Below are 14,179 nucleotides of genomic sequence, written 5' to 3'. Positions count from 1 at the left end.
GCAATGCAATTATAAAGCCAGTCAATAGTGTAACGCCAGCCAACGTGTTCCAGCGATATTTTGAAACTGTAATCTGATCCTACTGTTTCCATCCTCGTGCCTTGCCTGCTCTCCCTTGTTGCATACTGTACTATTTGAGGCCCAGAGGGCAAAGCAAGCTCTTGCTGTTTGCTCATGATCAGAAACTGCGTTTGGAGCGGGAGCTCTGTGTGCACCGCCCACACCACTTTCCTGAGAGTTTCTTCAACTTGCAGCCTGCTGAAGAAGCCCTGCTAGAAAGATCTCTGCAAAACAACCAAAAACGCAAACTCCACTTCTGCCTTCAGCTTGCAGCTCCTTTTCACCAGGCTAAAAAAAGGCAAAGCCGCAGTCCAAGGCAATCTCTGACTCTGCAGCGTGTTAAGCCTTGCAGGAAACATATGCTTCTATTAAATTGGAAACAGTTTCTAATGCTGTCAGTTTGCTAAATGTAACATGTTCCCCTGGAAGAAGCGGAGCGGTTTTAATGTTTTTGACTAACTGCGCACATCCAGAGTACCTCTGATAAAGCTGGAATGGGCTCCAATAAATATAGCTTAGAATAAATTACTGCCTCATTAAGTAATTGTTTGGAAAAAGGACAGCAGGTTTTCTAGATTATAGCTGTGTTATTAAGGGTGTTTATAATATTAGGAATTCTATCAGGATAGCAGAAGTTAATGCAGGTTTAAATCAGAGAAGCACTTGTTAGCTTGTTAAAGCATTAAAGACTGCCCTGGCAGAACCAGAAGGTGGACAAGACCACACAGATTCTGAGTATGGACAGCCAGCAAGGCACACTGCAAACCACTGTGAGGCTGAAGGCAAGAGCAAAAGCCCTGGGCAACTCTGACAACTCCACTTCAGGGTAAAGCAAGAGGGAGAATATACCTGGGTAACACACCAGGGTTGAAAAACATTTATTTGATATTCACATACAGGCAGGCAGTTGTCTTTACTGGAAAAAAACAGAACAGGTTTGGATTGCCCAGCAGAAACTAATTTCTGTCTCAAAGATCTCAAAGCCAAAATGTCAATCCTCACATGTTCTGCTTCAGACAGGACTTCCCATGTGCTTCCTTATAAAACAGTGCCCAGAAGATGCAAACAAGCCCCCAGCCTGCCCTTTTTTGGTCTCGTCCTTAACTGGAAGCTTTAGGAATCCCACTGTCCACGACTGCCAGCCCTGCCACAGCCCTTCACAGGCCTGGTGCCGACACGGCCCCGCTGACCACCAACCACCTGCTCTGAGCCAGATCAGGGTGGAGCTGTGCCCCTTTCCACTGCCAGGGGATGCTTTGTTAGGGCTACCTACTGAGGGGACAGAGATTTTCCAGAAGATGGCAAAGCTGCCCTTATCTCAGGTCACCTCTGTGCCAGATCTCCTTTACCTCCTTTCCCAGGATGGCTGCACACACGGTCTGGTCACAACAGGAGCTACCACCAGGAGCCTCCTCCCTGGGGTTCAGCTTAGCTGGGCTCTGTGCTTCGAAGAGCCACCAAAAAGAGCCAGGCTGAGGCTGTTTTGAAATTTGGGTCTCCATGTGGCAGTGTTAAGGAAGCAGCCAGGCCTGCCAAGTGTGAATAGGGTTCTGTTATGCTGTGGACACATGGGCTCAGCACTCTGCTGAAGGACCAGGAGCTGCTTTACACACCTGGGCATCAGCAGCAGGAAATCAGAGCTGCAGTAAAGCAAACCAGGCACAGCACCGGGCCAGATCCCCTGACTTCACTACGTGATTAACTGATTATTCAGCAGCCTCTGCTTGTCGACTCCCAAAAAATATGCGAGGGCTTCTCCACACAAGCCTCCCTGGGATCAGCCCAGAAGCTCTTCCTGCTCCACAGCACTGTTTCTTCCCACAAGTGCAGCACTCTGGGCCTCCCTGCATGGAAGCAGGAGGTGCTGGCCCCAGAGGCAGGACCAGGACACCACGAATTCCCGTGTCAGAGGGCCAGGAGCCACGCTGCACACAGCTCCGTGCTGGGAGAACCAGAGCCATCTCCTCATGAGGTGGAGCAGCAGCAATTAAGATGGCTGTGTACTGCTCCAGGGCCCAGTTCAGCCAAGACTGCCTTCCATTCCTTCCCACTGCAGAGCCAGCAGGCACCGGCACAGCCTAAAAAGAGACACCTCGCTTGTAAATGAAATCCAAAACAATCTGAAACACCTAGAACAGCTACCAGAAAGTGACACACACACACAGACCCACACACTCCCTCTTCACTGCTAAAATTCCACGCCTGTAATGACAAGATGCTACTGGTCAGGCTCAAAGGGAGAATGATGAAATAGCCAGCCCTGCTGTGCATCCCTCCTCCCCTGCACTGGCTCACAGAACAATGGACATCCCTGGTGGCACGCACGTGTCACGGGCTGCCTGGTATTTTTAGGGACTGAGCACTGCACACCCATCTCCACTGGACCTGTGCAATTCCTGCAAAGGTTAATGAGAATTGTGTGTGCACCCACCCAGAGACGAGACCCCCTTCGTGTAGAATAAGGGAGTTTTTCTCATCTATGTATAATTAGTTTGTTTGAATCCTATCATAGCATCTTTTCCCCAAAGATACCTTGCTTTTCCCCCTTGTCACAGACCCTTAATAAACACATGGTGGTGGTTGGTGGGGGGGGGGAACCCCCATACTACTGAAAGAACTGAATGGTTTGCCAAAAAAGTAGGTTATTGCTCTGAAAACAGTGTTGAATAAATTATCACAGTCAAACTGAAAAGCAGCAAACGGCAGGAGAGAAAAATAGGAGAAAGGAAAAAAAATCCTCAGAAGAAATACATACTGCAAATGCACCATACAAATCTCAGCAATGACAAGTCATTTTTTCAGTCAATCTGGCCTGCAGATTTCATTTGCTAACCAGTTTTGCACTACTGAGAGTCAGGAGAAAAGAAAGGTGTTTCCCTGGCATTTTTTAAAGTAGCTCAAACAGCACATGAGTTGTTTCCAACATTTTTGCTTAAATGAAATGAACGCAACCCTGCAAACAAATACATTCTGTGAAAAAGAATCCACTCACCTCACAAGTTTCTCTTAAAGAGCTGAAAAAGTTGTTCTTCACCACCAATGAAAACAAAACAATTTTTTAAAACATAGGTAAAATTTGACACGAAAGTTTGCTCAGATGGTGTTAAATGATGTTGGACAAGATGATAACTGCTGGCCTTTCAGTCCAGTGCACTAAAACTCCTGCATTTGTTGAAATACAGCATGTGTTTCCATGTCCTACAAAGGAGCCTTCTGAAAACTGATTAAAGGGAACTTTGGCTAACCTTGAACTATTCCCAACCTGTACCAGCCATGAGTTAGAGACAAAAGAGATTCCATTTCTCGTGGCACCTGCTTGTTCACAATAAAAATTACTACACCAAAGCGATGTTCTTTAAAACAGCCACCATGGGACCCGTGTCTCTTCTATGTGGAGTAAGTTAAGCATTTTCAAGTAAATCATTTCAGCTTAGATGGAGGTTCCCTTTTAACAGCATATTTTGACAACACATGTATTAAGTGTAACATGTATTTTGAAGCATGTTTAGGACCGATTAATTAACACAGAACAAAAAACTTAACCACAAACTTAGATTTTGGAAATTGGGAGCAGAAAATACAGGAGGAGAACAGCTCAGGAAACTAAATGTCTGAAACTTTATTTCATATTCAGTCAGGCACAACCCACTCACCTCACCCATGATAGTACTATACTGATTTTCCCCACAATTAAAGTCCTCATCCAAGCAGACACACATCACGTGTGTGCCCCTGCCAGCAAGGGGAAGCAGAGCAGCCACAGGAAGCTTGACACTGTGTGTCACACACAGAGAAAATATTCTCCCTCTTGTATTCATTCACAAGCTATTTGTGGAACAGTTTAGTTGGGGAAGGAAAGTGGAAGGGTTCAGAAGAACTAATTTCACCAAGCAGATGGAACAGGAGGGGGTAAGGGGGAGCCAGGTCCCAGCAGGGTAACCCAAGCAGGTTTTTGGACCCCTGGGACACCAGCATGGAAGTACCCTGGTCAAAATCCCTGCGACCAGCCAAGGCACTGCTCCCACACAGGGCCAGGAGCAGGCAGGAGACCCGACCTGCAGCAAATCAGGCCATGCCAGAAGTGCTGAAGTAGAGTGGCTTGTCTCACACGAGGCCCACAGAGCAGTGAGAAAGCAAAATGTAACCACCACTGCTCAAAAAAAACACTGTGGTTTGCACACAAACGCTAGTCTCCTATCTTGATGAAATGTATATTTGAAAAATATGCAAATGATATGCATGCACGTGGATGTGTACCTACTAAAGGCTTTTTTTTCCAAGGGAGAAAGAGCCTGTAAAAACACATGAAAAGTAAAGTTTGCGGAGGCACCGGAAGATGATGATGATGAATTTCTGAATTAGGATTTAAAACTTCATTTTGCAGCTACCTGAAGTTAAGACAAAGCTGCCTTTAGGCATCTCAAACTAGTCAGACCTGCTATAGCAGTTGCACAGTCTGCTTCAAATATGCCCTCCACGCTCCTTTCAACCTCCACCCCAACATATATCCGCATAGTTTACCTCCAATCATGGGTGGTTCTTGCTATAGCACAGTTCACTCAACCTTACTGCCTGCCTGGCACGACAGGAGGGTTTTTTCAGAGTAATGTTACAGGCTACTATAAGAAACTGTACAAAAACAGCCAATAATTGCCACATTTCCATTAAAGGTGAGTGCGGTTCAAACAGCTCATGGGTTTCTGGGGTGGGGTGGAAAATCTGGGATCACGAAAAACAGTTTTAATTGTTACATCTGAGGAAGTATTAGGGCAAGTTTAGATCTTTCCACTAATTCAGGACTCCTTGAAAAAGGGAACTTCTTTTTTCTGCTACTTCCATATACCACCCAGTTTTCAAAATAACATTAAAAGAAAACAACCCATGTTTGAACTTTTCTCTCTGTATTCTACTATATCAAGAATTCAATTTTTATTCTAACTTCACTGAAAACAACTGTCAGATGAAATCCAACACACCTTACTGGTGTGAAACAAAGTAAACAGGTTCTGGCTCCTAATAATTACACAGACTGAGACTCATGTCATTCAATGCCACTTAAAACTCAATTCCAGAGTGATATTAAAGAGAAATTTTTCTTTAAAACCACTGGTACTCAAAACACTGCTCATGTTATACAGGTTGGAACTTCAGACGTTCTATGGCAACACCTCTGATTTTAGGATTATTTTATTTTTAACACCTCCAAGATGAGGAGGGTACCAGACTTGGCTCCTCATTTGAAGACCAGTGGTCTGACCTAACCTAATGCAGGGCCCTGAGCATGGTTTTAATTTCACTGCAGCAGCCTGAATCCAGTGTCACTCTGACGTGGTGGTGGCTGCTGTCTCACCTGAGCTAGATGAGCCTCCACCCTCAAAGAAGGGACACATGAAAACCAAAAACTTGCTCTCTGGTGACTTGACAGTTTCTTGGGGCCTTTCAAGCCTTCCCACCCCTAGTCACAGCTTAAAGCCCTTTCTGAAGGCCCCTGAGGCTGCACCCAATGCCCCTGGAGACTGCCCCAAGTCTCCCTTGGAAATGCCCACTGAATCGGGTCTTCCCCACCCCGAAAATCCCCTCTGCACTGGAGGAATGTCCCAGGCAGCACATCTTCACAGCTCCTCCTGCCACTGGCAATGACAGCCAGATCTGACATGCTCACCAGGAGCCATGGGGGAGGCAAACGTGGTGGCAGTGCAGCTTCTACTCTGTGTGACACACAGCTGAATGCCCACACAGCCAGGAGACAGGGCAGGGACACACAAGGCTGTTTCTCCCACTGAACCTCTGCTGTCTCCCAGCCACACGTTTGCTTTGGTCCTCAGCTTGGGCTACACTTCAGCACACCCAAGAGCAACATTAGCACAACATTTACCTGGCCTTGCCTTCCCCAGTGGTGTCGAACAGCTGAGCATTGTTATCTTATTTTTGTTATAGTGTTTGCACTGGTAATGCTGAACAAACCTGAAGCCTCCATACAGCAAACACAAAAATTGACTCTGTTTATAAAAGAATTGAAGAACTAACGCATGTTGAGTCTCTCTCCATTTATAGAAAACAGGCACCTCTTCATGACAGCAGTTTCTCTGACTGATGAAAGTTTAGAAATCAAAAGATGTGGCAGAAAACATGCAATTATACACCCCTGAAGAAAATGAGTGCTGTGCTCAGATTGGCAAATTTCATCTTCCACAAACCATTAATTAGCAAAAGATTCATCAAGACTAAAGATCTCTGCTTCGTGCCAACCTGCTCACATTGAAGCTGGACCTTGCTCTCTCCTTTGAAACACTCCTGATCTTTGGACTTGGTAACTGAAAGCTGCTATTTCTGGCACTGATTCATGTGCCTGTTAAGGAACCACTGCAACTGGAGCTGTCTCCTTGTGAGCCACTTACACTACAGAGCTGAGTTAAAAGAAGGTGTCTCTCTTGCTACCTGGCCCTTGTAAGAAGTAGATCACCAGAAGACTACTTGCACTTTCAAAGGGCTGCATTCTCCTTGTTTGACAGATTACACTTTAAGATGTTACATAAAAGCAAAAATAGTCACAAATACTTTGGATCACCTGTCTAGTGTTAGCACTGCCAGAGATTAACTGTGCCAGGAGTGCTTTACATCAGTGCGAAAAAAATCAGAGTTCCTAAAAAAAAAAAAAAAAAAAAAATGTTTTCCCAATGAAATATTTATTGAAAAACTAAAAGCAGCTTGTGTGAATGATGGCAAAATCCTTCAAACTAGATATTGCATAAAACCTGCTGTACTTCATGGAAGATAAAAAAATAAATTTTGAATATGAAGTTTGAGTGTTTCCTTGCTATTAGAACATTATCTCAAAGTCCTTGATGCCTCTCAGGCAAACAATTTGAGCACTTGGTATATTTATGTTATTATTTCCCCTGTGAAACTCTTTATTTCATCTTTCCCATTAAAAAGAGCAGGTGTATAAAGGAACACAATTACAACTCTTAATAAATCAGCACCTACAGATGTATTTAATGCTCTTTAAGACAAAACCTGAGGGACCTATGGCTATCAAGTTTCTTTTTGTTTGTTTCCAATCAGCTTCAGAGAAATCAGCTCGACACAAAAATCAAAGCAGTGTTTTTAATATGCACAAAGTCTAGCTTCGTTCGTTCAGCAGTCCAATCCAGTTCCTGCAGAAAAGGAGTGGGTGGTTGCTGCTACCAACTTAAATGGAAGCAGGATCAGTCACGCGAGGAGGGATATCTAGAGTTGTTACATTGGATGCTGCAATACTTGCCTGAACAATGGAAATATTCCGAAGGAATGCTCTTGGATACCTGTCCAGCAGCACAAACTCCTACTCCTTCTCCCATCTGTACCACCACCACTGGTTCATTATGTTAAATCAGAGCCCGAAGACACCATCCTATTATGTAAAATGCATGCATTTTAACTTCAGCCAGAAAGGGCTACTTTCAATTTACGCTGCTAAATCGGTTGGCTAATTTCTATAGCAATCATTTGAAAACACAATTCATTTTTACAGCTTGTTTTGCCATGTGAAAGCTTCCTGTGCCTTTAGATGCAAACTGAGGTGCCTCTGTCAATTCCATACCCTGTAAAAAGTCCATAAGACACAGGAACCTTCACTTGTGCAGATGCATGCCTAAAATGATCAGAATTTAAAAAAGGCAGAAAGCGTTGTCTGAGCTCACACACACTGCACGTGTGCACTCATTGGAGAGACACAAATATAAAACTGGTGTTCGGGGCAGCCAAGCTCTCTGCCACCGTTGCTTGAGCAATAGTGCATTCTAGAATGGCAAAATCCAGCACTCACTGACGGCAGCGAGAGTCACCCTGATGACTGCACCAGGCAGCAGATGAAAAAGCCTGGATTTCCCTGCTCCCGAGAGCCTTGGATCTGTCTGAGCACACGCTGCCACACGCAACAGCTCTGGCGTGCTGCACTGAAGTTCGGCTGAAGAAGCTGACAGCCCTCCCCCGGATGGAGATAAAATGGGCAGATTCGCTTTATTTTACACCAGCAGCTGACCCACAGCTGTAAATCAGCCACCAAGGGGCCCACTGGACAGCACACAAGCCTCTCCATAGATTTCCAACTAAAGTGGCCCTGGGTTCTCCGGCTGTGCTTCACAAAATGCAAGAAATGACAGCAGGTAACTGTACTCCTATTTTCATGCTTAGGAAGAACTTATTTTTCCAGATCCTGATGTGAGTTAAAGCAGAAGTGGCACCGCAAAAGGATTTTTTCTTCAAGTGTTCATCCACCCCGAAGAAAATCCTAATAAATATACATTTTTGCCGTCGCTTCCAAAAGATGAACCACGTTAGTCACAAAATCCCCCCCCAGACGCCTCTATCTCTCCGTGCTGGCGGTGCTCCCAAGGAAGACCCATGCGCGCTATTGCTCCGGGAAAAGACAGGCTAATCCCCAGCCCTAACACCAACCCCTGAAAAGGGCCGGGCAGCGGGGCCAGCCGGCTCCTGCCCGGCCATATGTCAGCTTTGCTTCAGCGGAGTGAAAGTCCCCCCCAAGCCTTTTAGCTGCCCCGGCACGACAGCACGCACTTTCCGGGGCTCCCCGAATCCGCCGCTCTCGCTGGGAGAAGGGAGCCGGGCTGCAGCCCTGCTCCGGGCGCACACGCGAACTTACCGGGGCGGCGCGGCTTCCGCGGCGTCCGAGGGAGCCCGGCTCCGGAGAGCACAACCGGCCGCACTACCGGGGCCGGCACGGCCACCTCGATAAAAAAGTATATTCCAGCTCCCCGCACCTGCTTCGGCTCGGGATCCCCCCGCATCGGCGGGGGAGGGGGCGGATTTTAAGGTCAACTTCGCCGCTCTCCCTCCTCTGCTCATCTCAGCACGAACCCCCTCCCCACCCCGGAGGAGAGGGGGAGGATCCCCGCCCCGGGCTCCTCTGCCCGGGGACCAATTTAAAGGTAGAGATAAAACAAGCCCCGATGACTCGCAAAGCCAGAGGGGGGTGGGGGAGTGTCGCCTCCCCGTGTCCCGTCCACCCCCGCCCCCGATGCCCCGCAGCCCCCCAGCCCCACTCACCACATGCAGCTCCACCTGAGAACTAAAGCATGGAGAGGGGGAGGTCGGAAACTCTCGCCCTAGAGCAGCTCCATATGTCGCTCCTCGCCGCGCCGCTCCGGGGAGGGGCCGGGTGGGATGCGGAGGAGGAGGAAAAGAGGAGGAGGAGGAAAAGAGGAGGAGGAGGAGGCAGGAGCAGGCGGCGTGAGGATTTAAGCCTCCGCTCTGCCCCGGCGGCTGCGATCACGCAGCATTATACAATGGAGGAGGAGGAGAGGAAGGAGGAGAAGGAGGAGGCACCACCAGCCCCGGCTCCCAGCACTTGCCGCCAGCACTGACGACAGGGGCGGCTCCGGCGAGCTCCTCACCCTCCGGCCCGCGTCAAAGCTCCGCCTCGGCCCCGGCCTTCCTCCCCCGCCCCCCCAACCCCCGCGGCTGCTCCTGCTGCTCCTCCTCCTCCTCCTCCTCCTCCTCCCCCGCTCCGGCTCCCCGCGCTGCCCACGCGTGCCCCGGCCCCGAGCGGGCGGCGCGGCCCCCGCAGCCGCCGCGGCTTCCCCGGGGAGCGCCGGGCCAGCACAAAGGCGGGTGCCAGCGCGCCCCGACCGCAAATATGACAAGTATCCCCGCTATCCGGTGGAGGGGACCCGGCCGGGGCTGGCCCCTGATTGTCCCGGTACAAGCCAAAACTCTCCCCCCGCAGCTCCGGGCAGCCCCCGGCCCGGCCAAGCGCAGCAGGGTGGAGGTGTGGGGGAAGCCCGGAGCGCTGCCGGCCGCCCCCCGCCCCGGGACCTCACCTGGGAGCCGAGGGAGGCGCCGGCCCCCGTCCGTGGAATCCTCGCTGCTAATTTGGGCCGTGCAGGTACCAGCGAAGCACAAAAATGAGGCCAAACGGAGATGTTCGAGCGCGCCAAGACTTGGGGGAAGGAGGGAAGCGCTCGGCACCAGGCGCTATCTGGAAAGAAGATGATTATTTTAAGTCACCTCAATGATTGAGTTTTGAAAGGGGCTGTAATCCCAGCCGGCGCTGTTAAAGGCGATTCAAACACCTTATAGTTTTGGCTCTAGCCCCAGCAGGCATCTCGGATCGTTCCGGCCTTTCATGTTCCACTAAACCGGTTGTACTTCGGGACAATAAAGCTTTAAGACCTAATATAAAGGCGATTATTAGTCATTAATACCACAACTCGTTTAGGTATTATGCTCAAAACGGTCTGTAATGATTTGAGATCAATCAAGATGATGGTCTTGCTAGAAACTAAGTTCCATTTTCAGTTAGAAAACCGAAAAGGAAAATGATACCTTTGGAATAAAGGTTTCCTTACCGTGGAAACTGTATCTGAAAAAAAAAAAATCCACAAAGGAAAAACATCACCAAACAATTAAAATAGCGAATCTGCCAAAATAAAAGGAGACTATGTGCTGATTTTTTTGATTCTTAAAATTGGAATTGAAAAGGCCCCATCAAATTGATGTTAAAACACCAGGACTGGCACTTGAGCACTTTGCTGAACTCACTGAAAAGGACGGAAAGGGCAGCAGATCTAAAACCTGACGTTCTATTCTGCCGGTGTGGAGGCCTCAGCACACCTCTCCCTTTCCATCCTTGCCATCAGGCATTCCTTTGAGGAGATCCAAGCTCTCTCAACCCGTATCTATGGCACAGAGTTAGCGCTAAACCAATCTGCAAAGCAATTCACGAGCCATTTACTAGATTTTGACGAGTGATTTGCGAATTGCCCAGGAGCTGGCAAACATTAAAACCAGAATCTCCCTGGCTGGATACCTTCCAGCAGCAAGGCACTGAAATTTGGTCCTTCTGCCTGGGGAAACGAGTCTCTCCCTGCAATTACCAGCGTCACAATAAAATCACTAAATAAGAGGAAAAGGTTCATCTTCTTTAGAGCCTGAGTAATACCTGTTCAGTGGGCTTCTGCCTACTCAAATGCCACAGAGAATATTTGTAATACTTGCACATTGCTGGCTGGGTTGTTTGGTTGTGGGGTTTTTTTGGGTTTTTTTTGGTTTGTTTTTTTTTTTTTGGGGGGGGGGGTTGTTTGTTTGCTTTTTTTTTTTTTTTTTTTTTTGCGTGCCAGATTCACTGAATTTCGGGGCCCCATTCCACCCTCCTTTGGAGCAGATTTGTAACCCGGCGGGATCTGGCCTTGCGCAATCGCGCCGGGGATGCGCCCAGCCAGCAGCGCCTGCCTTGCAGAGCTCAAAGTCCGCAGCAGGTTCACAGTCCCCGTGCCTGGGTGTGTGCACGCTATCACCGGCACCAGAGGCACAACCACAAACATTTGCTAAATAAGCAGCTGGGCTCCAGCCCGATGTGCACAGCCCCGCTCTTGCCATGGTAGAGTCGGCAGTAAAAAGCCTGAGCCGAGTTTTAAACGCTTCTGACTTCTCTGGGTTGCTCCAATTTTACAGCAGCATAAGAAAAAGCTCGCCGCCCCTTCTGTTTCCTACTGTAACTCTCCCGAGTCTTTCTTGGCAGGAGTTTACAGTCACGCTGTAACTCAGCTTGTGCCTCTGAACACAACTAGTACAACCTGCATCCACACTCAGAAGCACTCCCAGCTGAGCATAGGTCACGATAGGAATCGATATGAATAGAGCTCCTTCCTGTGCTTCGTGCCCAGCACAGGCTCCAGCGCGGCGGGACGAGCTTGGGCTACGCAAGGGGAATAATCCCGCTGCCGGCTGCTCCTCACATGGCCCCGCACCTGACTGAGCGAGACCTTTCTGGCCAAGAAACTCTGCAGCTCCGGAGGAGCCTGACCCGAAGGTGTCTGCAAGACCCAAATGCAGTTGGCCCAAACACTTCAGTAAGCACGGGGAAGCAGCCTGCAATGGAGCCACAAGATGCTGTGCTGTGTGTCGGCAGAGGTTTCCAGAGCCAGCGGGAGTGGGGGAAAGCCTGAGCGTCTGCAAGGAGCCACCCAAAATGCATTCCATTTCAGAACCATGCATGCATGGGCTTCCCAGGGAGTAGTAGCACAGGTTTAGTTGTGCAGCCGTAGCCTTGACAGAGGCCCTTGAGCTGCTGACATGTGAAGATGACACAGTAAAAGAGAAGGAGCTGAGCTGAGTCTTTCTGCAGCAGTACCGACCTGGCTTGGCTACAGGCATGGCCAGAGTGCAGCCCTGTCTTTGAGCAAGGATGGTCAAAGCCTGTCTGATTGAGACCAGGTCTCATGAAGATCATTCAAAAAACACCTCTGCATTGAAGATAAATAAATGAACAAGGTAATAAATGAACAAACAGAAATCAAAGATTGGGAAGGGGGAAACAGACACTGGACTTCATAAATCAATTAATTAGAAACACTACAGACTGCCAGGTAATCTGCCCATCAACACGCGTGCTAATTAGGAAAGAGCGGCAAAGTTTGTGCTGGAATGTTGGCATCCCTTGCACTTTTCAAAAATAGAGGGAGTGAACTGCTTCCTATGCTTCTAATTGCATCCTTGGCCTTTTCCTTTCTGATTGCAGTACATATGAATACTATGAGATTTCATCAGGTAATTGTTCAACACAACTTCATTTTCTCCTTGGATGTTTTTGCTTTGGTGCATGCAGAAGCTAGCAGGCCCACCAGAGCAGACAACTTTTTGCAAATCAAGACCCCCTCAGCACTGGTACCTTGGGAGAAACTAGACAAAGGGCCTGCCTACAGCCAGAGCTGCTTGTTCCTCTTGGGCAGAGAGGCTCTCCTGGGTAAGGAGAAAGCACACTGCAAGCAAAGGCACAGTTAAACACTGCCCACGCCTCGTGCAGTCTCTCTTCAAGCTCAGCACTGACCTCCAGGAGTAGGGCCCTTCTCGTGTGAGGCTCAGCCACAAATAAAAACAAGTTCCTCAGTAAAAAACTGGGGTGCTGCATTACTGCACCTGTACACAAGCAGGGAGGGAGCTGCACCTGGGAGCTGGGCTGCTTTCCTTGGGATTTCAATGGCTTTGTCTTCTTTTTTTGCTGCTGCTACTCTTCCACTCTAACAAGGCTGCCCCATGTGTCCCAAGGCACAGGAGTCAGTAAAAACCAAATGAAGGAATGCTCTACCCCTTCTCACTCCAGTTTTAGCTCTTTTCCCCTCGTCATTTTCTGCTTTAGTTCATATTTTTCTCCTTTAATGTTTTTGTGGCAGTAGGAGAAACACCATTCCCTAGAATGCATAATATGCTTAATTATCATTCTCGGTTAGTTCTCCAGGAAAAAAAAAAAAAAAACTACAGGAGAAATCAGTTTAATTAATGAGTATGACCAAATGCAGCCTTAGTTCTAATGCAGTATCATATATTATATGTCCAGTTGGGCAGTTGATCTTCTTTGGGTAAAATGAACAGCGATGCAAAAAATGAGGGAGCTCATGAATCAATATTCTAAGTGCAACTAACCCCTTTTGTATAGTTATTCTAAGCTTCCTACAGATTTTGATGACAATGTCAGTTCCCAAATACTGCTTTTGGCTTTGGTAATGCAGGATCAGGCCTGCACAGTCTAGTAATAGGAAGCTATTGCTTGGCAGTACCAAGGGTTGTGCCACATGGTAAATTCGTTAAGTAATTAAGGGAAAAACCCCAACTCTTAACTCCAGGATTGCTCTCAAATAGCCATACCAAATAAAAATCCCCAGTGTGTATGAACGACAGGGGTAAGCAAGGTTTCATCTGATTGTAAAATTTGGTGATTTAGATGTTTTTCAGAAGGGCTACTCTTCACATACTAAATTATTAAGGAAATATTATGGAACAGGATTATCAGGAAAGAAAAAAAAAAAAAAAGCAGTGTGCATTAGCTGGCTTAGTCAGAGGAGGTTTTGCTGCATTCCTCATGCACGGAGATGACTCCCTCCCTCTGTAATTCCCTGCGCACTCCCAGTCCTCTGGAGACTGTTGGTGTGCATCATCCCTGCTCCAGCTGAAAGACTGTCCTCTGACAGAGGTTCAGGCTGCCTACCATTGCTGTGGATCTCCTCACATCTTCCTGCCTTTTCATAAAAATCTGTGCTCCTTTCCAAATCCTGTTCAGACTGCATCCCCTGCAAAATGTGCTTCATTCCTGGCCCAGGCCAGACTGTTCACACTGGCACTG

At 48.0% G+C, this 14,179-nt stretch overlaps 1 protein-coding gene across 7 annotated transcripts in view; it reads right to left on the bottom strand.

Annotated features, from left to right (window-relative positions):
• SERTAD2 (SERTA domain containing 2) overlaps positions 1-14,179 on the bottom strand; it is a 79,538-nt gene that overhangs the window by 13,240 nt on the left and 52,119 nt on the right. For 3 of the 7 annotated variants that reach the window (XM_077781839.2, XM_085576125.1, XM_085576126.1), the window contains one exon: positions 9,882-10,039. The exons of 1 other annotated variant lie outside the window; for it this stretch is intronic. Coding sequence is in view for 1 of the 6 variants with exons in the window: in XM_021555850.4 (XP_021411525.1) it covers positions 8,705-8,907 (203 nt within the window). In the remaining 5 variants the exon portion in view is untranslated. Of the gene's footprint in view, positions 1-6,628; positions 8,659-8,704; positions 8,939-9,108; positions 9,485-9,881; positions 10,040-14,179 lie in introns of those variants that run through there. 3 more of the 7 variants (XM_021555852.4, XM_021555850.4, XM_021555854.4) reach the window with 3 other exon arrangements.

This window comes from Lonchura striata, chromosome 3, assembly GCF_050655825.1.
Source record: "Lonchura striata isolate lonStrDom1 chromosome 3, ASM5065582v1, whole genome shotgun sequence".
In the NCBI taxonomy this organism is placed as follows: Eukaryota; Metazoa; Chordata; class Aves; order Passeriformes; family Estrildidae; genus Lonchura; species Lonchura striata.
The sequence above is the reverse complement of the archived record's forward strand: the minus strand, read 5'-3'. Positions and strand labels throughout refer to the sequence as shown.